We start from the raw sequence: 26,535 nt of genomic DNA on the forward strand, positions 1-26,535 counted from the left end.
CCGCCTCTATTATCGTTAACAATCACTGTGAAACGTTGCACGTCACCCTCAGCAGATTCCTCAGCACGTTGTACATGTAGCCTCTAATTCAAGCACTTAACCGAGAACTATAATCTTCCTTCTCAGGAGGGCTCCAATGTATGTCTATCCTCGACGACTCTCGCATCTCAAGTGCTCCTTTACAACCTCCATAATGTCGACATCTTACTTTGTTTTCACAAGATGCTTGTTCTCTGCTTTCATTCTCTTCTAGTTTTAATTGACTGATGTTTGCTTAGTTACTTCCTTCCCCTGACTCCTACCTCCAGTAAGGTTGGTGGATTAACTTTTGCAAGGCACCTACCTCATGAGGATACTAGGTTTCATAACAGGGGGGAAGGAGGAAGGGGGGACAGGAAGGGTATGGGGTGAGGGTGAAGGAATGGCTGAATGAGCTTTGAATTGAGACAAGAAAGGTTCTGGGTATGGGGGATTTGAATGGGGAGGAGGGGGGAGTTGTCCTCTCTTATGAGGTTACTGGGGTGGTGGTTTGGAGTACCCAATTCCGTTCCGGGAATGTTGTGTTAGGGGTTGTGGATTCCCGTTTCTCTCCTTTCTCCCTGTGCTTCTTCCTTGCGTCTGCTGCCATTGCTCTCTCTTCCATCGTCATGTCACTCTGGAGGAATACTTTCTTGCACCCTCTCACATTATCTGTTGGCTCCTTCTTGGTAGAATTTCCTCCTTCGTGATCTCATTTGTAAAACACCTTGTCCTTGTTTGTCCTTGTTGTACCAGCCAAGACTGAAAATGTTTTTACTATGTCCAACCTCTTCCATCTGTTATCCTTTTAGGATCTCTGTCACTGCCACATTGTCCTTATGTTTCCGTTCTGTCTTATTGGAGCCTTCTTGTTCTTTAATGCCTACTGCTACCACTGAACATTTTCTCTCAGAAGCTAACTAGTGCATCTTGCTGCTTCCTGTCAGGTAGCTCCTTTCATTGCTATTTCCTTCACTGTGGACATTGCTTCTGAACTCTTTCTAAGCATTTCTGCAAATGTTGCATGTACAGTGGCAGTCCATTCCATTGATACATTTCCATCTTCTCTTCGTAAGATTATCTGATGCTGAGCAAGAGCGTGTGTGGTTGCGAGTGCACATGTGTTTATATTGGTGAGAGTGCATGCATTTAGTTTAAAAAGATTGATGCATGAGTGTTCTCTTCCTATTTGGATGTGTGGGTGTACTCGTTATTGTGTGCGTGTTTGTTCTCGTCCCTGTTTGCGTAAGAGAGAGAGAGAAGGGAGTGTAGAAATGTAGGGTGAGGAGTGTGGAGGTCTAAGGGATTAACAGGGTGGCCACCAGTGCCCAAATAAGGTCATGAGTCTTTGTTCTTGCCACTTGTCCCATTTAAGATTACTATGCTATTATTGAATGAAATGCAAAGTAGTGACTACGATATGATATTATGTAAACCATGCACAATGTTGAAGACTTCAGAGAGGCATTTACCAGACCACCCTCTTTACACACACAGAGCTAGGCAAGTTTCACAGCGGGGCACTCCTCATCCTCCTGCTTCCAGCATATATTGCACCAGTGTTGCCACTCCAAATTGTTTAATAATGCATCTGATCCTTATTTCTGTTCTATTAAACCTCACTATTCACTGTATCACTGTTCCCTAGAGTCCAAGTATAACGAGACATAAATGTAAACAAAGGCCTCGAGTCACTATGCTTCCACGTGGTCAGGTTTAGTTGGTTATTTTCTATTTAACACAAGGTTCTACTGTCAGTCACTGTATATTTTCTTTGCTAAGTGTGGTTATACGCTTTGTGATAACTGTGATCTGAGTTCCATCAGTATAACCTTACTATGCCCTAGTATATCTTTTTTACAACACTGTGTTGGCGAGGCTGGGCGTACTACACTGTGCTAGTGAGGTTATGTACAACACTATATTGGCCAGGCTAGGTGTACTACACTGTGTTAGCGAGGCTGGGCGTACTACACTGTGTGGGCGAGGCTTGGTGTACTACACTGTGCTAGTGAGGTTATGTACAACACTATATTGGCGAGGCTAGGTGTACTACACTGTGTTGGCGAGGCTGGGCGTACTACACTGTGCTAGTGAGGTTATGTACAACACTATATTGGCGAGGCTAGGTGTACTACACTGTGTTGGCGAGGCTGGGTATACTACACTGTGTGGGCGAGGCTTGGTGTACTACACTGTGCTAGTGAGGTTATGTACAACACTATATTGGCGAGGCTAGGTGTACTACACTGTGTTGGCGAGGCTGGGTGTACAACACTGTGTTGGCGAGGCTGGGCGTACAACACTGTGTTGGCGAGGCTGGGCGTACAACACTGTGTTGGCGAGGCTGGGCGTACAACACTGTGTTGGTGAGGCTGGGTGTACAACACTGTGTTGGCGAGGCTGGGTGTACTACACTGTGTTGGCGAGGCTGGGCGTACTACACTGTGCTAGTGAGGTTATGTACAACACTATATTGGCGAGGCTAGGTGTACTACACTGTGTTGGCGAGGCTGGGCGTACTACACTGTGTTGGCGAGGCTGGGCGTACTACACTGTGTTGGCGAGGCTGGGCGTACTACACTGTGTGGGCGAGGCTGGGCGTACTACACTGTGTGGGCGAGGCTGGGCGTACTACACTGTGCTAGTGAGGTTATGTACAACACTATATTGGCGAGGCTAGGTGTACTACACTGTGTTGGCGAGGCTGGGTATACTACAATGTGTTGGCGAGGCTGGGCGTACTACACTGTGCTAGTGAGGTTGTGTACAACACTATATTAGCGAGGCTGGGTTTACTACACTGTCTTGGTGAGGCTGGGTGTAAACACTGTGTTGGCGAGGCTGAGTGTACTACACTGTGTTGGCGAGGCTGGGTGTACAACACTGTGTTGGCGAGGATGGGTATACAACAGTGTTAGCGAGGTTGGGTGTACTACACTGTGTTGGCGAGGCTGGTGTACTACACTGTGTTGACGAGGATGGGTATACAACAGTGTTAGCGAGGTTGGGTGTATTACACTGTGTTGGCGAGGCTGGTGTAATACACTGTGTTGACGAGGATGGGTATACAACAGTGTTAGCGAGGTTGGGTGTACTACACTGTGTTGGTGAGGCTGGGTGTACAACACTGTGTTGGTGAGGCTGGGTGTACAACACTGTGTTGGTGAGGCTGGGTGTACTACACTGTGTTGACGAGGCTGGGTGTACTACACTGTGTTGACGAGGCTGGGTGTACTACACTGTGTTGACGAGGCTGGGTGTACTACACTGTGTTGGTGAGGCTGGGTGTACAACACTGTGTTGGCGAGGTTGGGTGTACTACATTGTGTTGGGGAGGCTGGATGAACTACACTGTATTGGTGAGGCTGGGTGTACAACACTGTGTTGGTGAGGCTGGGTGTACAACACTGTGTTGGTGAGGCTGGGTGTACAACACTGTATTGGCGAGGCTGGGTGTACAACACTGTGTTGGTGAGGCTGGGTGTACTACACTGTGTTGACGAGGCTGGTGTACTACACTGTGTTCACGAGGCTGGGTGTACAACACTGTGTTGGTGAGGCTGGGTGTACAACACTGTGTTGGTGAGGCTGGGTGTACAACACTGTGTTGGCGAGGTTGGGTGTACTACACTGTGTTGGGGAGCTGGGTGAACTATACTGTGTTTGAGAGGTTGGGTGTACTACACTGTGTTGGGGAGCTGGGTGAACTATACTGTGTGTGAGAGGTTGGGTGTACTACACTGTGTTGGGGAGCTGGGTGAACTATACTGTGTTTGAGAGGTTGGGTGTACTACACTGTGTTGGGGAGCTGGGTGAACTATACTGTGTTTGAGAGGTTGGGTGTACTACACTGTGTTGGTGAACTGGGTGAACTATACTGTGTTTGAGAGGTTGGGTGTACTACACTGTGTTGGTGAGCTGGGTGAACTATACTGTGTTTGAGAGGTTGGGTGTACTACACTGTGTTGGCGAGGTAAGGTGTTCTACACTGTGTTGGGTTTATTCAATTAACAAGCTACTTGGGGTGTTGCCTCGTCTTAGATATTATGTAACATAGGGTCCCGGTAGGATTGTCAAACTCGTTCTCGACTCACAATCGATAATTCTGGGTTTGTATCCCGGGTGGGACAGAAGTGGTTGAGTGCCTTTCCAATCATTTAATGCATCTGTTCACCTACCAGTAAGTAGGTACTCAGGAGTTAGTCAACTTGTTGAAGTCTTTCATCCTGGTCGGGGTCAGTAATTCGACCTTGGGGCGGAACCTTGATATAAGCCTAACATTTAAACACACTCTGGCTGCCAATTCCCTGACACAATTAATTATTATTATTATTATTATTATTATTATTATTATTATTATTATTATTATTATTATTATTATTATTATTATTATTATTAGTATTATGTATAGATAATCTTTGGTCAAGAATACCAATACTGAGTTATGCAGTTTAATATTAGCATTACTAACACTAATGGTGTATTATCTCTACTAATAAGAAAGAACGTCTGTCTCTATTTTACTATGTGTATGTTCAAAAGAGGCTAGATGCTTGGAACTAGGCTCACCCATTTTTGCCTATGGGAGTGTCAAAGGTCAATTGGGTGTCAGTTCCATTGCCACTCCTTAAGAAATAGCGGAATATGTAGCGACTCCTGCAATTTTCATGAAGGCAAAAATCTGAGATTTGTTTACTAGATTTTTAGAGTATTCATGTCTTCGTAATATTAAATTTTATAAGAATAAGAGAAAGAGAGAAGAAAGGGAATGAGAAAACGTTGGCAAAAGATGGAGGGGGGTGAAAGAGGGGGGGGGGGGGAAACGGAGGGGGTGAAGGGGGGCAGTTGGGAGAGAGGATGTAGACGGGAAGAGAAGAGAGCGTGAGTAAATTGTCCTAAAAGTTAAATACCAACAAGTCAATAAGTTGATGTATGCAAGAAGTGTTGAAGGGAGGGAGGGAGTCGCCCTAACCTGTCCTCCCACCCCGCAGGTCGCAACCTTTAAGTGGGAACCCAATGTGTTCTACCAGCGTGGAGAGGCTGGGAGGCCCGACACCCCTTACGGCGTAGATATTGACGTTGTACACTCCTTGGCGCGTTTCTATAACTTCTCTGTCACGTATGTGCAACCTGCACAAGGTCAGTGATCACTTCTTGGAGCCTAGAGATGTTGACGTCTATTGGTGTCTTTTTTTATCTAAATATTCAACTATATAAAGCTGTCTCTCTGCATCTCTCGGGATTTACAATCAGTTTTGTTTTGTACGTTTTTCCAAACTTTTGTTTCATATTCGAAAGGTTTTCACTGTAATTTGTATATAATATTGTTTATTAGTTCACTGCTACTACTATAATTAACTATATTATCATGAGATTTGTTTATTGTTAGTACTGCTCCTAATCATTTGGGCAGGATTGCCATTATTTGTGTTGATGTTGTCTTGTGTGAGGGCAGGAGAACTGTGGGGAGAGGAGGGCGAAGGTGGGCTCTGGAGCGGACTGGTGGGCCTGCTGCAGCGAGGACAGGCCCAGGTGGGCGTCGCAAGCATCTATGTCTCCGCCGCCCGCGCCTCCGTCATCGACTTCACTCAATACTATGACTCAAGGGTGGCTGTTGACAGTATTTCTGTACCTTCTGGTGTTAGTGTACCCTCAGGTGCTAGTGTACCCTCAAGAGTTAGTGTTCCCTCAGGTGTTAGTGCCCAGCAAACAATTTTAGGTACAACAACATACCTTGAAAGTTTTTGAGAGCTGTGGCAACGTTTGATTTCGCATATTAGCTACGTTATTGTGTGGTGCCATAAATAGGTTGCCACAATTTACTGCACCATGTTGGCTAAACAAAATGTAAGACTTTGTGGAAACCTTAAACGTTGCATAAAAGTAGTTTATATATATATATATATATATATATATATATATATATATATATATATATATATATATATATATATATATATATATATGTCGTACCTAGTAGCCAGAACGCACTTCTCAGCCTACTATGCAAGGCCCGATTTGCCTAATAAGCCAAGTTTTCATGAAATAATTGTTTTTCGACTACCTAACCTACCTAACCTAACCTAACCTAACTTTTTTGGCTACCCAACCTAACCTAACCTATAAAGATAGGTTAGGTAGGGTTGGTTAGGTTCGGTCATATATCTACGTTAATTTTAACTTCAATAAAAAAAATGGACCTCATACATAATGAAATGGGTAGCTTTTTCATTTCATAAGAAAAAAAATAGAGAAAATATATTAATTCAGGAAAACTTGGCTTATTAGGCAAATCGGGTCTTGCATAATAGGCTGAGAAGTGCGTTCTGGCTACTAGGTACGACATATATATATATATATATATATATATATATATATATATATATATATATATATATATATATATATATATATAAATATATATATATATATATATATATATATATATATATATATATATATATATATATATATATATATATATATATATATATATATATATATATATATATATATTATTAAATATGACCGAAAAAGTAAGATTAATAATTCTAACACGAATTTTCTCAATCTTTCGTACATTTCTTTTCACTGTTGGAGGTAATTCAAAAATCAATTCTCCAAAATTCATTTTTATTTCTAGTCTGACGCGACACTTGAGCGCGTTTCGTAAAACTTATTACATTTTCAAAGACTTTATTTAACACATACACAACTGAATAGAACTTACACATCTCCGATTTTGTTTATATCTACATTTGAGTGAGGTGGATGGGGTGAGGTGGTATTTAATAAGGTATTAATTTCATCAACACAAGCCAGAACATGAAACAATGGGTATTGAATAGAAGTGATTGTAGAAAGCCTATTGGTCCATATTTCTTGATGCTTCTATATTGGAGCGGAGTCTTGAGGTGGGTAGAATATAGTTGTGCATTAATTGGCTGTTGATTGCTGGTGTTGACTTCTTGATGTGTAATGCCTCGCAAACGTCAAGCAGCCTGCTATCGCTGTATCTATCGATGATTTCTGTGTTGTTTACTAGGATTTCTCTGGCGATGGTTTGGTTGTGGGAAGAGATTATATGTTCCTTAATGGAGCCCTGTTGCTTATGCGTCGTTAAATGCCTAGAAAGAGATGTTGTTGTCTTGCCTATATACTGGGTTTTTTGGAGCTTACAGTCCCCAAGAGGGCATTTGAAGGCATAGACGACGTTAGTCTCTTTTAAAGCGTTCTGTTTTGTGTCTGGAGAGTTTCTCATGAGTAGGCTGGCCGTTTTTCTGGTTTTATAGTAAATCGTCAGTTGTATCCTCTGATTTTTGTCTATAGGGATAACGTTTCTATTAACAATATCTTTCAAGGCGACTTGTCACCTCTCCTGACAACTATCTCCTTGTTCTCACGAAGGCTTTTAGCTGCCGCTTTGAGCTCGGGGGACAGTATGGTGCTTCTGTAATTGCCTCGATTCTTTCCTCCTTCTGCAATAAGTTCTGCTTGTAAGGTATCTTTGGTAGTGACCTTCTTTTGTGTCTCGAGGTCGAATATGTTGTCCAACAGAATTTCCAACTCTACTTTCCGGGCCATCTCACTCGGTCTGGACATAACGTGACAGTTTATGCCCAGATTTCGTCGAAGACATCATAAGAAGGAAAGTGAAACGCCATGCAACCTCTGAAGAGACAACCAACACAACACCTATACCCCCTATTAGACTATTTTACAGGAACTTCTTTTCCACAGCTCATAAAACGGAGGAAAGGGTCCTGAAAGATATTGTTAATAGAAACGTTATCCCTACAGACAAAAATCAGAGGATAGAACTGACGATTTACTATAAAACCAGAAAAACCTTCCAGCCTACTCATGAGAAACTCTCCAGACTCAAAACAGAACGCTTTCAAAGAGACTAACGTCGTCTATGCCTTCAAATGCCCTCTTGGGGACTGTAAGCTCCAAAAAACCCAGTATATAGGCAAGACAACAACATCTCTTTCTAGGCGTTTAACGATGCATAAGCAACAGGGCTCCATTAAGGAACATATAATCTCTTCCCACAACCAAACCATCGCCAGAGAAATCCTAGTAAACAACACAGAAATCATCGATAGATACAGCGATAGCAGGCGGCTTGACGTTTGCGAGGCATTACACATCAAGAAGTCAACACCAGCAATCAACAGCCAATTAATGCACAACTATATTCTATCCACCTCAAGACTCCTCTCCAATATAGAAGCATCAAGAAATATGGACCAATAGGCTTTCTACAATCACTTCTATTCAATACCCATTGTTTCATGTTCTGGCTTGTGTTGATGAAATTAATACTTTATTAAATACCACCTCACCCCATCCACCTCACTCAAATGTAGATATAAACAAAATCGGAGATGTTTAAGTTTTATTCAGTTGTGTATGTGTTAACTAAAGTCTTTGAAAATGTAATAAGTTTTACGAAACGCGCTCAAATGTCGCGTCAGACTAGAAATAAAAATGAATTTTGGAGAATTGATTTTTGAATTACCTCCAACAGTGAAAATAAATCGTACGAAAGATTGAGAAAATTCGTGTTAGAATTATTAATCTTACTTTTTCGGTCATATTTAATAATATATGTCTACAGGAAAGACTGCTACCAAAATATATATATATATATATATATATATATATATATATATATATATATATATATATATATATATATATATATATATTAGTTTATTATTTTTACTGCCTTTCCCTCCCCTCCTCTACAATTACTACTGCTTCTCAGTCCCCTCGTCTACTATTTCTACTGCCTCTCACTCCCCTCCTCCATTTTTACTGCCTCTCCCTCTCCTACTCCACCATTACTACTTCCTCTCCCTCCTTTCCTCCACTATTAATACTGCCTCTCCCTTTCCTCCACCGTTATTACTGCCACTCCCTTTCCTCCACCGTTATTACTCGCCTCTCCCGCTTGTCTTCCACCTTTACTACTGCCTCTCCCTCCCCTCCTTTATTAATACTGTCTCTCACTCCCCTCCTCTATTATTACTACTGCCTCTCCCTCCTGTCCTCTACTATTATTACTGCCTCTCCCTCTCCTCCACCACAATTATTACTGGCTCTCACTCCTCTCCTCCATTATTATTACTTCACTCCCTCTCCTCCTCCACCACAACTACTGCCTCTCCCTCCCCACCACCATTATTATTACTGGCTCTCCCTCCCCTCCTCCAACACATCTACTACCTGTCCCTCCCCTCCTCCACCACATCTACTACCTCTCGAGCCCCTCCTCCACCACATCTACTGCCTCTCCCTCCCCTCCTTCACTATTACTACTGCCTTTCCCTCCCTTACTCCACCTTTACTAATGCCTCTCTCTCTTCTCCTCCACCATTATTACTGCATCTCCCTCCCCTCCTTGACCATTACTACTGCCTCTACTTTCCCCTTCACTATAAATACTGCCTCTCCCTCCCCTCCTCCACTATTATTTTTGCCTCTCCCTTCTCTCGTTACCTATACTACTGCCTCTCCCTCCCCCTCCTCCACCACCTCTACTGCACCTACGCATTCAAGACATTAACCTTCAGTGGGTTACACAATATCAATATCTCGGAGTGTGGATAGATTCTAAAATGACATTCAACAAGCAAATCCAATATCTAAAGAAGAAAGCAAAATCACTACTAAATATATTGAGAGCAATCACAGGGCCCCGATTAGGAGCGGGACTCAAAGTGTTAGGAATGTTTTACATACATGCCGTTCGTTCCCTAGTTGATTATGCAGCGCCTGCCTTACTCACTCTTTCTCCTGGTCAGTGGGCAAACGTTGAGGTTATTCAAAACGATGCATTGTGAATCATAACAGGAGCTCCCAGATGGACTAAAATACTGAACCTAAGACTAGAAACCAAGCTAACGTCGATTGAAATAAGGGTAAAAGGGATCGCTGCATGCTGACCAAGATATTGACTAGACCTAGAATCAGTTCACTTAAAGATATAATCACTGGAGCACTAACTCTGGACAGAAGAGCCTCCAATGGCAACAGGTGGACCCATTGTGCGATAAACACCATCAATACATTCGATATAACAAACACAGTCACTGAGAAGGGTGTCGACGAAATACATGCAGACTTTGTTATGCAAGCCCCTTGGGAATCTCCGCCAGCAGACTTTAAGATTATGGTTATTGAAGGAAAAAATAACCAGACAAATCCTCATCTGCTACGTAACATTGCACAGATGCATATAGTAGCAAACATGGCATCCGACAGCTTCACTTGCTTCACAGATGGATCAGTAAACCAGCAGGGACAAGAAACCGGAGCTGCAGTTAAAGCAGGAAACTCTGTAAATAGCTGGAGGCTCTCAAATGGGTGTTCGACTTTACAAACAGAGATGCTAGCCATTCAAAAGGCTTTGGAACATGCTCTTGCTCAACACCGACAACATGTTATCGTACATACAGATTCGAGAACCGCCATTGAAACCTTGCAACAAGAACACATATGTGATAACATACATCTGATCACAAATGTCATATCAATAATGCAAACACTCAAACGACAAGGCCGTCGGGTACTTATCAACTAGGTGCCAAGTCATGTGGGAATAGGAGGAAATGACATTGCAGACGAAGCTGCACAACTTGCAACTAAGAGAAGAAATGTAGACATTTACATACCACTGAGTCTATCACAGATTAAGAAAGTAATTAGAAACAGAGCAATGCAAAAGATGTACAGTGACCACAACACAGCAGTTGCAACATCAGGATCTGCGGGTTGATACAAGAATTCAACCAACTACGAACCACTTAGTTTGATGAAAGGGAGCAGTAGAGCAACAGAAGTGCACTTACATCGCATCAGGCTTGGACACCCATGTGCATGGGAAATAGGCTTACAGGTTCCGGAAGATGAGAGGAAATGTCAACACTGTGGAGAAATGCCCGACAGACCACTAGAACATTATATAACACAGTGCACAGTTACAAACCCATTAAGATTTCAACTTAGATTCAACAGAGCAGAAGAAGTTGTTAAACACATATTACAAAATCTTACTAGAGCGACCATACGAGTCATAAATACTCATACTCCGCCCAAGTAAAACAGAAACAAGCAACACTTAGTGGGCCAGCCAGAGGCTTAGGGCCCGCGCAGGAATATCCCTGACAAAAAAATAAAAAAACAAAAACTCTACTGCCTCTCCCTCCTCTCCTCCACTATTACTACTGTCTCTCTCCCCTCCTCCACCATTACTACCTCTCCCTCCCCTCCTCCACCACAACTACTGCTTCTCCCTCCCCTCCTCCACTATTACTACGGCCTCTCCCTCCCCTGCTCCTCCTTTACTACTGCCTCTCCCTCCCATCCTCCACAACAACTACTGCCTCTCCCTCCACTCCTCCATCATTACTAATGCCTCTCCCTCCCCTCCTCCATTATTACTACGGCCTCTCCCTCCCCTCCTCCACCATTACTACTGCCTCTCTCGCCCATCTGCTACAACAACTACTGCCTCTCCCTCCACTCCTCCATCATTACTAATGCCTCTCCCTCCCCTCCTCCATTATTACTGTTGCCTCTCCCTCCCCTCCTCCACCATTACTACTGCCTCTCTCGCCCATCTGCTACAAAAACTACTGCCTCTCCCTCCACTCCTCCATCATTACTAATGCCTCTCCCTCCCCTCCTCCACCATTACTACTGCCTCCCCCTCCAATCCTCCACCATTACTACTGCCTCTCCCTCCCCTCTTCCTTCTTTTCTACTGCCTCTCCCTCCCCTCCTCCACCATTACTTCTGCCTCTCCCTCCACTCCTACACCATTAATACTGCCTCTGCCTCCCCTCTTTCTCCTTTCCTACTGCCTCTCCTCCTCTCCTCTACCATTACTATTTCTTCTCCCTCCCCTCCTCCACCATTGCTACTGCCTCTCCCTCCCCTCCTCCACCATTACTACTGCCTCTCCCTCCCCTCCTCCACCATTACTACTGCCTCACCCTTCCCTCCTCCACCACAACTATTAACGCTCTCTTCCACTTCTCCTACACCACCACAACTACTACCTCTCCCTCGGGTCCTCCTTCTCCATAACTACTGCCTCTTCCTCCCCTCCTCCTCCTCCACCACTACTGCCTTTCCATCCCCTCGTCCTCCTTCACTACAACTACTGCCTCTCCCTCCCCTACCTCCTCCATCACTACAACTGCTTCTTCCTCCCCTCCACCTCCTCCACCACTACAACTACTTCTCCCTCCCTCTCCTCTTCCTCCACTAATACTACTGCCTCTCCCTTCCCTCCTCCACTAATACTACTGCCTCTCCCTCCCCTCCTCCTCCTATACCACTGCCTCTCCCTCCCTTTCTCCACTATTACTACTGCCTCTCCTTCCCCTCCTCCACCATTACTACTGCCTCTCATTCCCCTCCACCATTACTACTGCCTCTCCCTTCGATCCTCTACAAGAACTACTGCCTCTCCCTCCACTCCTCCTACAATAATTCGACTATCTCTCCCTCCAATAAAGCAATAAAAATTATTGAAAGTTTCTTGGTCTATACATAGAAAAGAGACTAAACTTCGGCACCCACATACAGCACATAGCCCCCCAATTTAAAAAAAAACAGTCGGTATACTCACAAAAATGAGATCAGTGTATCCCACTCTGTTCCCCTCTCATTGAATTAATCTCTAATCTATTCCCTATCTTACATAGGATATCTGTGAATGGGTGCAACCACTGCAAATTACATCAATCCCATCATCACCCAGTAAAAATATGCTATCAGAACTAAAAGAAACTCTATCTTCAGACAACACACAACCCCTCACAGTTTAAATCCCTTTTAAAATATAAGTTAAACACAGTTTAAATCCATAAACATGCTAAACATACTCTCACTCCACACATTCTCTTGTGCTATTTGTATATGTGTGTGCTTCTACACAATCTAGTTTCTAATTGCTAATCCTGATCTCAAACTCTTCCTTCATAAGTGTAATAGAACTCATGAGCAACACACCAAAAATAAATATCTCTTTGATATCCCCAGAGTCAAACTAATTATATGCAAACACTCCATGAAAAAAATATGACCCAGTATATAGAACTCAGTCCCTACTGAATTATAAAATTGTCCGACCTAAGTCTTACTCAAAAGTAAAAATAGAAAGTACCTAATTTTATCGGTATGGTTTCCTACCGTGTGCTTCAATCCCACACTGTATCTTGTGCTATCCACTTTCCCAATATTAGTTCTTAAGACATGCAACTTCACCAGTAAAATATTTCCATCAATTTATATGTTGTTATTATATTAAGCAAAAATTTTGCTACTATGCACCTTTTAATAAACTTATCTGTTAGATTAAGATCCTGCACCGAAACGCTATGCGTGTTAGTGGCGTTGGCACTAACAACGCATAATGTAATGCAAGAACACGAATGTTCATATGTAAGAACATGTAATGCAAGAAAATGTAATATAAGAAAATGTAATGTTAGAACATCAGTGTAAGAACACCAGTGTTATGTCCTCTCACAAACCCAATGTACCTTCTTGTATTTAAATAAATAAATAAATAAATAAATATAAAAATAAATAAATAAATAACCACTTCTCTAGGCGGTCAGATGTAACATATACAAGAGGCATCAGCTTCAAATTAAATGTTCTTCACTACAGAAGTAAAAAAATTGACTCTCCACAGTTCAATTTACAATATTATTTGGCCTGATGTATGTTGCTGAAGAATGCGTTTCTGACAGTAATGGTTACATGAAGACACTGTTCTGTTGTTACAGATGAGTTGCTTTATGGCGCGAGTAGAGCAGCCACTCCCCCGGTGGCAGGCGCTGGCATATCCCTTCAGCGCCCACGCCTGGAGTACCATCGTCGCCGGCTTCCTCCTGCTGGGTCCCGTACTCTGCCTCCTCGCCCGAGCAAGCAGATACCGGTTGGTGTACTGAAGTACCTACTGTTATGACCCAGCTTAACCAGTTCAGACTGGATACGCTGAAGTCATACCTTTAGGTGTCGAAGTACCTCTCTTACAATGTAATTCATTCGTAGTCGTTGTTATAACATTATATTCACATGTAATCTAGTTTATTGTACGATGTTTTGCGACATTATTATTATTATATTTCTTAATGTGTTGTGTGTGAGTGTGTGAGCTTTGTAGTCGCTAGTTTCGTCAGGCGGCCACTGCTACTGTGACCAAGTAGCAGTGGCAGCTACTTGGTGACAGTAGCCACCCCCAACTCCCTTCCCCTGCCTGTGTTTGTTGGTCACTACAACCAACCCGGTGCGGTTGGTAAACTTCTTATTTGTTGTTTATACATTTTTGTATGAAGCTAATTTCGTGTAATTGAACATCTGCGTATGTTCCAAAGGTGTATATATACGTAAGAGTATTTTTTGTTTTCTGTACTGTAGAAGTTGGCATCTGTCAATCCCCTGGGGTTATGGAGTTGAGCCCTGTGTTTCTAGTTGTTGTAGTCTAGTTGGATCTGAGGCCTGCTATAGCTGTGAAGGGTAACCCGATAATGATAGTTCCGACCGCAGAGAGCGCAGATAAAAGCCGAAGCGGGTGCGTCTTACAGTTGTCGAGACCTCCTCTGAAGTCTATTATCCTCCGCCTGCCTCTTCAGTTCACCCTCGAATTGCTAGAGTTCCTTCGGCACTTTGCATCTGCAGGCAGATCTGTCCGCAGCTGCTGCCTCCCATGTGTTGATGTCGATGTTCATCTGCTCGAAGTTGCGTTTACATGAGTTTTTGAAACGCAGCTGGGGGTCTTCCGGTGGGTCTCTTTTCTGATATCAGTTCTCCATACAAGAGGTCCTTCGATTTGCAGCCGTCTTCCATGCGTGTGACATGTCCCAGCCATCGCATGCATCTCTACTTCAGGAGATTGATCATTCACGAGATTCCTGTTCTCTCGAGTACTGTGTTGTTGGTGACGAGATCTTTCCACAAGATGTCAAGGATGCATCTCAGGTTCTGCATGTGAATGGTATTGAACCATCTCTCCTGGCGAGAGCATAGTGTCCAGGATTCCGAGCCGTAGAGAAGTATACTTACCACACACATGCCATGTAGACTTGTGCCTTGGTGTGTACTGTCAGTTTGATATTTTTCCAAACAGGCTTTGTGAGCCTAGCCAGTGTTATTGTGGCCTTCCCGATACGCCTGTTGAGCTCAGTATCCAGGGAAAGGGTGTCTGAGATTGTGGAACCCAGGTACACAACCTCGCGGACCGCCTCCAGCACATAGTCTGCAATGTTTATACAGGGTAGCTCATTGACGTCTTGTCTCATCACCTGTGTCTTCTTCACGCAGATTGTTAGGCCGAATGCGGAACAGGCTGCGACAAAGCGGATAAGCTGCTGCTGCAGGCCTTCTGCTGTGTGTGTTTGTGTGGTGATTGCTGCAGCGTCGGCGAAGAGGAACTCCTTGAGGATTCACATCTGTACTTTCGTCTTTGCTTGGAATCTGGATAGATTATGCAGCTTTCCATCAGATCTTGTACGAAGATGGATGCCCTCTGTGGTTGTTCCAAAGGCATGCTTGACGAGGATCGTGAAAAAAAATTCCGAACAGGGTTGGAGCAAGAACGCACCCCTGTTCATCACCACTATTGATGTTGAATGATGACGAAGTTGAGCCGTCGTACACGACTGTTCCCTTCATGTCCTTGTGGAACGATTGTATCATGCTAAGAAGCGGTGGGTGGGCAGCCAATTCTGGCCAAGATCATGAAGAGTCCGTCCCTGCTCACGAAGTCGAAGGCCTTTGTAAGGTCAATGAAGGCGATGTACAGGGCTTTTCTCTGCCTTTTGCACTCTTCTTGAAGCTGTCTCAAGGAGAATACCATGTCAATGGTCGACCTCTCTGCTCGTAAAACGCACTGACCTGTGACTCAGGGTACACTCTTTCAGCAAGAATATGAAGCCTGACCAAGACAACCCTAGCGAAGAGTTTGCCGATGACGCTGAGGAGGGAGATGTCGCGATAGTTGTTGACATCGCTTCTGTCACCTTTATTTTTGTAGTGAGTGATGATGTTTGCATCTCTCATGTTCGCTGTTACATGGGTACCATCGAACAAAAGGTCTTAGTCGACATGAATTTGAAACCGGCCATATACTGCAGGAATGTTGACGACATTTTTACACACGTACCTGACGTCAGACATCTGCAGGAGCTGAAGGAGACATTTGAGCGGAATTCTGTGTTGCATTTCACTTACGAGATGGAGAAGGATGGGAAGCTGCCCTTTCTAGATGTAACAGTCATGGAAAGGAGCGGAGGTTTCCACACTGCAGTCTACACTAAGGAAACAAACATAGGAATGTCCCTCAATGCCAAGAGTGACTGCCCAGACAGGTACAAGAGGAGTGCTGTTAACGCTTATGTCGACCGTGCTCTCAGCCACAGCTCAGGATGGAAGCAAGTCGATGAAGAACTCTGTAGGGTAAGGCAGGTCCTAGTCAACAACGGCTTTTCCAATTATTTCGTTGAAGACATCATAAGAAGGAAGTTGAAACGCCATGCAACATCTGAAGAGACAACTAACACAACACCTGCATCCCCTATTAGACTATTTTACAGGAACTTCTTTTCCACAGCTCATAAAACGGAGGAAAGGGTCCTGAAAGATATTGTTAATAGAAACGTTATCCTACAGACAAAAATCAGAAGATACAATTGACGATTGACTATAAAACCAAGAAAACGGCCAACCTACTCATGAGAAACTCTCCAGACACAAAGCAGAACGCTTTAAAAGAGACCAATGTCGTCTATGCCTTCAAATGCCCACTTGGGGACTGCAAGCCTCAAAGAACTCAGTATATAGGCAAGACAACAATATCTCTTTCCAGGCGATTAACGATGCATAAGCAACAGGGCTCCATTAAGGAACATATAATCTCTTCCCACAACCAGACCATCACCAAAGAAGTCTTAACAAAAAACACGGAAATCATCGATAGATACAGCGATAGCAGGCGGCTTGATATCTGCGAGGCAATACACATTACGAAGTCAACACCAGCAATCAACAGCCAATTATTGCACAACTATATTCTACCTACTTCATGACTCCACACCAATATAGAAGCATCAAGAAATAAGGGCCAATATATATATATATATATATATATATATATATATATATATATATATATATATATATATATATATATATATATATATATATATATATATAAATATATATAAATATATATATATATATATATATATATATATAATATATATAAATATATATATACATATATATATATATATATATATATATATATATATATATATATATATATATATATATATAAATATATATATACATATATATATATATATATATATATATATATATATATATATATATATATATATATATATATATATATATATATATATATTATACTTCTTAAGTTAAGAAACCAGTGGATTACTAGTGTCGATCAGAGTTTCTAGTGTTTTCAGTGGATTCAAATGTGTAATTGTTTGGTGAGGCGACTTATATTAGTATTAGAGCTGTTTTGGGACATTGTCATTTTCTGGTGTTTGTACGAACTTTAAATCTAGAGTGGAGGTTCAGGACTTAGCTAAATTTCATGATTTTCATGAAACGCTGAGGCCCACCCACTACCCCGGGTGGGCCTCAGCGTTTCACGGGAGAGTGCAACTCTCCCGTGAACAATGTTCAACTTTGGCAACAATGTTCAACTTTGTTGCCTCAGTTCTGGTCCTAGGGCTTTCATTTTGTATCAATGTATTTGCAATGAAATTCCCTACAAGAGCATATGCATATAATATCCAACACCGCGGCCAATTTGCCGCCGCCGCCGCAATGATGCGTCGTTACCAGAAATGCGTCTACTAAAAAAACGACGCAATGCTGCGTCGTTACCAAGCAGAAGTGATTTATTAACTTTTGAAAGGCGATTCCTGACTGCCAGATTTATGAGACAGAGTGAACTCTACTTGTGAAGAGGAGTAATTGACTTAGCCATATGTTCATCAATGTTGACTGGAACGTAAATTGATGAGTTTTTGAACTTTGTTGTCAGTCTTTGCTGGCTCTGAGTTTCTAGAAGAGTTTTATTAACTTCTAGAAACTTTTTCTAGAAGTCTTTTTCTTTGAGCATTACTATGGAGCATGACACGACACCTACTTTATCTGCCATCTGTTGCTACTGGTCCCCATGTTGTTCCCATTCATTCCCCTATTGTTGCGTCTCTTCCTTGTGTTGTTACTTCTCACTGCTCAAGTATTTATTTATTGTTGTTGATCCTGTTTCTTCCAGTGATGTTTATATTTCTCTTGATATTTGTGTTGAACCTTGCGGTTAGTATTCCTCTTTGTTAACCTGAACAACTTTCACACGAGATTCTCTGACATCTGCTGCAGGTCACTGGGAAGGGAATTGCCTCGTCTGCAGCAGCTGGAGTACTCCTGGATGTATACCTTCGGCAGTCATCTACAGAATTTTCTGCCTCTCATGCCCCGCACGACACCAACTCAGCTCATGGTGGGGTTCCTAGGGCTGTACGCCTTGATCCTCGACCTCGCCTACTCCACCAGCCTAACTGCCTATCTTGTCGCCAGCAAACCTCCAGCATCCATGGACTTGATCAAGGAGTTAAAGGAGTCTGGGGTAGAAATAGCCGGCTTGGGTTACTTCTATAAGAATGCTCTGGCTGCTGCCATCGACCCTGACCTACAGGTGTGTATTTATTGGATAGTGATTCTAATGAATATACGCATATATATATATATATATATATATATATATATATATATATATATATATATATATATGTATATATATATATATATATATATATATATATATATATATATATATATATATATATATATATATTGTCGGGGTGTCTCTCTCTCTAGCCAGTCACCACCAAGTATTAGTAGTGATAAACGTTACTTACGGTAGCCACACGGGTCTGCACTCGATCCTCACAGTGCCACTGTTCACCAGGAGAGTCTCTCAGTCTGTCTCCGGCTGGCCTCGTAGCCTAAAGACGAGTGACGAGTGAGAACACGAACACTTCACTTGATCATGTGCCCGCCCCGACAGAGGGCTCTACCGCTCACTATAGGTCGCCAACTGGTGTTTACCGTGTCCAGTAACACCTCAGTGGAATAGTAGTAATATAGTAGTGGCCCCAGGGAATACTAATCAATTTGGTAACAGGTAAGTATATGTTTAAATCACTCACTCTTAGATAGTCTCAATAGCAACAAGGTAAAGGAGGGTTGATACAAACACGGCGGTGGTTTTGTAGTTTACTTAAAAGATCAAAGAATCATAACTCTGCATCAACAACATGGCAAAGGAATAAATGAGCAGCCTTCTCTCTGCCTCTTCACAATTCTGGAACACTCTGGGAATGGCAACACTCCCAGTTGACGTGCGTTCCCACGCTCCACATGCAGTGTTATCGAACGTTTGGCAACTCGCGAGATGCCACGCCCACTCACACTCCTCACTATACTCACAATATTGGCGTGAGGCGCCAATTATTCCCTCGTATTCACACTATATCACAACACTGGCATAATCACAGTTAACCACTAAACATATGAATATACTATGTAATAACTCCAGTATATATAGTTCACTTTATCAATATATATAATAACGAGGTAACTCTAGGCACACAGCCTTTCACTATTAAATTGTATATTTATATATATATATCCTCTGGCACGAACTTATAATATAAATGACATGTAAATATAAATGTCCTCGTCACAGTAATCTTTTCATCATACCACAGGTGCAATCACACACCATATATATATCTCGTGAGAGCTCAATAGCATCTCCCTTCACAACTGTGTCTTACTAGAAACATAGACATTGGTGGGCCCTGCTCACGACATAGAAAATACTCTGGCTAATCGCTAACTAAAGGGGAATGGGAGGGAAAACTGAATTACCTACTTCCATCATAAATGATGTGGACTCGTCCTCTGTTGAGGGTTGAATTGAAGCTCCTGGTCCAGGAGCTCTTCCCAGGACCTCAACCAACACCCAAAATCGCGTCTTCTCCGTACTGCTTCTCTCTGCTGGCTCCGTGCTCCTCTACAACCTCTTGAAGGGTTGGAGTGGATCTCCTGGCCATCGCTTCCTCCTCACAACTACGTCTGCAGTCCTTACTCCCGGATGCAGTCGTTTGTATTCCCAGCTAGTTTGTTCTTCTCCTTCCTCACGGTGAACTGGCCCAGCCGCTACATCATCATCCGACTGGTGAAACTGTACAGTCGTCCCTGACGTCACTGCCCAGGCTTCACTCTTGCTAAGCACCTGTCACTGGAGCACTTGTTGCTTGTTTCCCGTCAATTCCTTCTTCTGTCCACCTCACGGAGTTCAGGAAGACATCACAGGATGCTCGCAGACCACTGGTGATGCGTATATTCACTGGAGAGGGGCGAATGCTGTCAGACTGACAGGACCCCCTTATCGCCCGTCCGCCCTTGACGACGTGTCGTATCTAACTCCTGGCGCCACGGGTCACACGGCCTGGACCTGCCTCCACTCGTGACGTCACACTTGCCAGTGGCATTTCTCATTGGCTCCCTGTACCACGTCACCGTTCTTGGCCAATCTGGTGCCACTGACGTCATAACATTTTGGCGCGAAAACGTCTGAGTCGGCGCCATCTTGGCGTCCAAAAGGGCCTAAGCCACTGGCCAAAACGCTCTTCTTTAGTTAATTTCTCTCCTATGCGAGAACACTTCATGCCCCCACATATGTCAAATTGTTCTCTGGAAGGCAGAGAACGTTCGGGTAAAGTAGATATGACTCTTACAGCTGGCGTGGGAGAAATATAAGGGGGAGAACACCATCACATACTCCTCCCCTTAAAATAAAAGTCATATCGGTTTAGTGTACTCGGGAAAGAGCATCCGCTACCACGTTGTCCTTCCCTCTGATGTGCTTAATTTCTAACCAGTATTCTTGTAGTAGTAATGCCCACCTTGTCAGCCTCTGGTTGGAGTTTCTCATCTTGTACAAGAAAGTCAGAGGGTTGTGATCTGTAAAATCGAGAACAGGCCTCGCCCCTCCTCCCACGTACACGTCGAAGTGCTTTAGGGCCATTACTAAAGTTAAAGCCTCCTTTTCGACGGTATTTCACGAATTTCTTGGAGTAAAATGCGACAGGCCTATGTACCTCGCTCCTTTCCTGGGCCAACCTGGCTTCTATCCCTATATAACTGGCATCTACGTACAGAATGATCCTGGCTGTAAAATCTGGGGATATCAACACTGGGGCCTCTGTCAACAGGTTCTTCGTCTTCTCGAAAGATTCCTGGCAGGCCTCTCCTCACTTCCATCGTGTATTTTTAGAGAGTAATTCTGTCAGAGGATGCGCTATCGTGGAAAATTTCTTACAGAAACCACGATAGTATCCAATCATCCCAAGATACCTCAGCAATTCCATCTGTGTCCTAGGTATTGGGTACTCTCTAATAGCTGATACCTTGTGGTCCACAAGGGTAACTTCTCCTTGACCGATGACGAAACCCAGGTATTCTAGATGGGCCTTCCCAAACTCACTCTTGGCTAGGTTCATGGTCAGGTTAGCATCTTCCAGCCTCCTGAACAGCTCCCTGAGGAGTCGCTCTAGGTGTGCCTCCCAATCGTCGGAGTACACTACTATATCGTCAATGTATACAGTGCAGCCTTCGGCTCCTCTCAGCAACTCGTTCATCATCCGTTGAAAACAACCCCCGCTGTTCTTCATCCCGAAGGGCAACACTTTATACTGTTACAGTCCATCTGGTGTCACAAAAGCTGATATCTTCCTAGCCTCGGGAGTTAACGAGATTTGGTAATACCCCTTGGGCAGGTCGACCTTGGACACATATCTGGCACTACCCACCTGATCGATGCAATCACTTACCCTGGGCATGGGGTGGGAATCTGCCACAGTGATGGAGTTCACCTTCCTGTAGTCCGTGCAAATGCGGTATGTACCGTCACTTTTCTTAACCAGCAAACACGGGGAACTCCACTCGCTGTTGCTAGGCTCGGCAAGGTCATTCTCAAGAAGGTACTATACCTCCTTCCTCATCAATTCTCGCTTCTCAGGGCTGACCCTATAAGCACTCTGTTTAATGGGCCTGGCGTCCCTCACCTATACCTCGTGCGTCACACTCTTGTAGCGTCGGGGCACGTCGGTAAAAAGAGATGCATTCTCTCTCAACAGGTCCGTCAGATCCGCTCTCTGTCTTCCTTCCAGGTGTTGAAGCTTGACTCCGATATTCTCCAAACTCTACGCATTGGAGAGATGGGTGCTGTCCACCCTGGACCATTTTCCTTCCTCTGCTGGAATCTCTTGATTCACCTGCACGCATAAGACCACATTCTGCTGTAGTTCTCGTGGCATTGTTCCGTCCTGCACGGCGGCTCCTCCTTCTTCAGGGAAGAAAGGCTTCAGACGGTCAATATGACACACCTGTATCTTGAGGGGTCTGTCCGGCTTGCTGAGTGCGAGCTGGAAGCCAAGCTGAAGCGGCAAGAGATTGAAGCCAACCGAGAGGTTAAGCTGAAGCGGGCTGAACTAGGGCTAGCCCCACCAGCACCCCCACAGCAGGAGGACCGCCGGGTACGAGAGCACAATTTACCGATCTTTGTGCCTAATGAAGCTGAGGCCTTCTTTGATCATTTCGAGAGGGTAGCTACCTTGAAGAAGTGGCCAAGAGCAGAGTGGGCAGAGCTGGTCCAGAGTAGGTTCACAGGTGAAGCTTGCGAGGCTTACAACATGCTTGACCTCGAGAAATGCACCAGTTATGATGCAGTGAAGAGAGCAGTGCTTCACTCGTTTAAGCTGACTCCAGAGTGTTACCGGAAAAGGTTCCGGGAATGTACCCGTTCGCCAGGTAAATCTTACGCAGAGATGGCGAGGGACATGGAAAGAAGATTTCTGAAGTGGTTGAAAGCTGAAGGAGCTATGTCAGCAGAGGACATCAAACAGCTAATGGTCATGGAAAAATTTATGTCCGTGCTCTCTCCTGAGATCAGGATTAGAGTCAAGGAGGCGGACATAAAAGACCTGAGGGCTGCTGCTGACAGAGCCAACATGTTGGAGGAAGCCTTGTGACCACGCAGAGAGGGACCGCACAGGCCTCCGGCGTACTCTGGCTATGGGATTGGTTTTAGGAAGACGGACGGATGGAGGACAGGAACAAGTTCTCCGAAGTCCCACCTCTCGAGTGGAGACGGTAGGGGACTGAAAAGTTCTGTGGAATCAGTCAAGAAGCCCCTAGCTGAGAGTGCCGGATCTGTTGTTGAGCCGAGGGACGCTACGAGGGAGACGACGGAAGGCGCGAGGAAGACTCACGGAGCGACGGTCTCTGGAGGCGTTGCCAAGGTGAGCAATGGTGGAAGGTCACCGCCAAGAAGAGTCCGCTGCTACAACTGTAGAGGATATGGACATTTCGCGCGGGATTGCAAACGCCCTAAGCAGCGTGGGAACGTTGCTTTCGTTAGGATGGAGGACCAAGTGCCCGAGAACGTGCGGGGTGAGTCTGTACAAAGTGTGGAGAAGAAAATTCACCCGTTCGTGTGTGAGGGGACGGTAAGGGCGGGGGAGGCAGACCCCGTTCCTGTGAAGATATTGAGGGACACCAGAGCTGATTTTACCCTGGTGAGTGGAACCCTGTTCCCCGAGGGTTATGAGAATACCAGTGTGGAGATGGCTGTTGTGACCACTGTGGGAGGCCCAGTCAGGATGCCCCTACACAAGGTAACATTGGATTCTGATTATGGCTGTCAGACCCTAGTGGTAGGGGTCTGCGCCTCAATGCCCAAGATGGAGGAGCAAGTCATCCTTGGGAATAACGCCTGTGGAGGATGTGTCCTACCTAACCTCGGGAAGGGCGAGGAGTGCTTGGAGCACTACAGAGAGAAAGGCGGAGTATTAGACGCCTGTGGGAACGGGAAGGGAATCACCGAGGTGGAGTTCCCTGTATGCGCTGTGATCCCAAGGCGGTGCAACGAGCACGGAGTGGATCTGATGGGGCTGAAGAAGAGATGTATGACAGCCTGGGGGTCGATCACCTCTTCGCGGAACTCGGAGAACAGGTGGAGGGCGATGGTAACCCGGATAGTGAGCTACAAGTGACCCTCGCCAGTTCTTTTGGGATGGACCGCGCTCGTCTGGGGGTGTTACAGCAGGTGGAGTTCCCAGAGTTGATTCGGGAGGCCAAAGGAGGACGTGCTGGTCCTGAGAGTGCCACACATTTTTATCTGCAACATGGGATGCTGATGAGACAATGGAGCCCAGAGAGGAATCACTAGGTATGGACAATCACATGCATAGTAAGCCGAAAAGTGAATTCTGGCTACTAGATAGGTCATATACATACATATATATATATATATATATATATATATATATATATATATATATATATATATATATATATATATATATATATATATATATATATATATATATATATATATATATATATGTCGTACCTAATAGCCAGAACGCACTTCTCAGCCTACTATTCAATGCCCGGTTTGCCTAATAAGCCAAGTTTTCATGAATTAATGTTTTTTCGTCTACCTAACCTACCTAACCTAACCTAACCTAGCTTTTTTTGGCTACCTAACCTAACCTTACCTATAAATATAGGTTAGGTTAGGTTAGGTAGGGTTGGTTAGGTTCAGTCATATATCTACGTTAATTTTAACTCCAATAAAAAAAAATTGACCTCATACATAGAGAAAAGGGTTGCTTTATCATTTCATAAGAAAAAAATTATAGTAAATATATTAATTCAGGAAAACTTGGCTTATTAGGCAAATCGGGCCTTGAATAGTAGGCTGAGAAGTGAGTTCTGGCTACTAGGTACGACATATATATATATATATATATATATATATATATATATATATATATATATATATATATATATATATATATATATATATATATATGTCGTACCTAGTAGCCAGAACGCACTTCTCAGCCTACTATGCAAGGCCCGATTTGCCTAATAAACCAAGTTTTCACGAATTAATTGTTTTTCGACTACCTAACCTAACCTAACCTATAAAGATAGGTTAGGTTAGGTTAGGTAGGGTTGGTTAGGTTCGGTCATATATCTACGTTAATTTTAACTCCAATAAAAAAAATTGACCTCATACATAATGAGATGGGTAGCTTTATCATTTCATAAGAAAAAAATTAGAGAAAATGTATTAATTCAGGAAAACCTGGCTTATTAGGTAAATCGGGCCTTGCATAGTAGGCTGAGAAGTGCGTTTTGATTGTTGTTAATGTCAAGTTCATGTCGACTAAGACTTTTTGCTCGATGGTACCCATTTAGAAGTTTGCAAACAGGACACCTAGGGGAGAACCCATGGCGACCCCATCTACTTGCTTTTACGTTTCCATCCGGGCTCAAGAAGGGTAACATCGAGCAAAAAGTCTTAGTCGACATGAACTTGAAACCAGCCATATACTGTAGGTATGTTGACGACATTTTTACACAGGTACCTGATGTCAGACATCTGCAGGAGCTGAAGGAGGCATTTGAGCTGAATTCTGTGTTGCGTTTCACTTACGAGATGGAAAAGGATGGGAAGCTGCCCTTTCTAGGTGTAACAGTCATGGAAAGGAGCGGAGGTTTCCACACTGCAGTCTACACTAAGGAAACAAACATTGGAATGTGCCTCAATGCCAACAGTGACTGCCCGGACAGGTACAAGAGGAGTGTTGTTAACGCTTATGTCGACCGTGCCCTCAGCCACAGCTCAGAATGGAAGCAAGTCGACGAAGAACTCTGTAGGGTAAGGCAGGTCCTAGTCAACAACGGCTTCTCCAATGGTTTCGTGGAAGACATCATAAGAAGGAAAGTGAAACGCCATGCAACCTCTGAAGAGACAACTAACACAACACCTATACCCCCTATTAGACTATTTTACAGGAACTTCTTTTCCACAGCCCATAAAACGGAGGAAAGGGTCCTGAAAGATATTGTCAGTAGAAACGTTATCCCTACAGACAAAAATCAGAAGATACAACTGACGATTTACTATAAAACCAAAAGAAAACGGCCAACCTACTCATGAGAAACTCTCCAGACACAAAGCAGAACGCTTTAAAAGAGACCAACGTCGTCTATGCCTTCAAATGCCCTCTTGGGGACTGTAAGCCTACAAAAAAAACAGTATATAGGCAAGACAACAACATCTCTTTCCAGGCGTTTAACGATGCATAAGCAACAGGGCTCCATTAAGGAACATATAATCACTTCCCACAAACAAACCATCACCAGAGAAATCTTAGCAAACAACACAGAAATCATCGATAGATACAGCGATAGCAGGCGGCTTGACGTCTGCGAGGCACTACACATCAAAGAGTCAACACCAGCAATCAACAGCCAATTAATGCACAACTATATTCTACCCACTTCAAGACTCCGCTCCAATAT

At 43.7% G+C, this 26,535-nt stretch overlaps 1 protein-coding gene across 1 annotated transcript in view; it reads left to right on the plus strand.

Moving 5' to 3' along the window:
* LOC123756221 (glutamate receptor ionotropic, delta-2-like) overlaps positions 1-26,535 on the plus strand; it is a 40,791-nt gene that overhangs the window by 11,200 nt on the left and 3,056 nt on the right. Inside the window, exons 5-9 of the mRNA XM_045739302.2 lie at positions 5,013-5,160; positions 5,477-5,628; positions 13,833-13,984; positions 15,751-15,759; positions 18,478-18,781. Of these exons, the coding sequence (XP_045595258.2) occupies positions 5,013-5,160; positions 5,477-5,628; positions 13,833-13,984; positions 15,751-15,759; positions 18,478-18,781 (765 nt within the window). The remainder of the gene's footprint in view (positions 1-5,012; positions 5,161-5,476; positions 5,629-13,832; positions 13,985-15,750; positions 15,760-18,477; positions 18,782-26,535) is intronic.

The sequence above is a fragment of the Procambarus clarkii genome, chromosome 36, assembly GCF_040958095.1.
Source record: "Procambarus clarkii isolate CNS0578487 chromosome 36, FALCON_Pclarkii_2.0, whole genome shotgun sequence".
In the NCBI taxonomy this organism is placed as follows: Eukaryota; Metazoa; Arthropoda; class Malacostraca; order Decapoda; family Cambaridae; genus Procambarus; species Procambarus clarkii.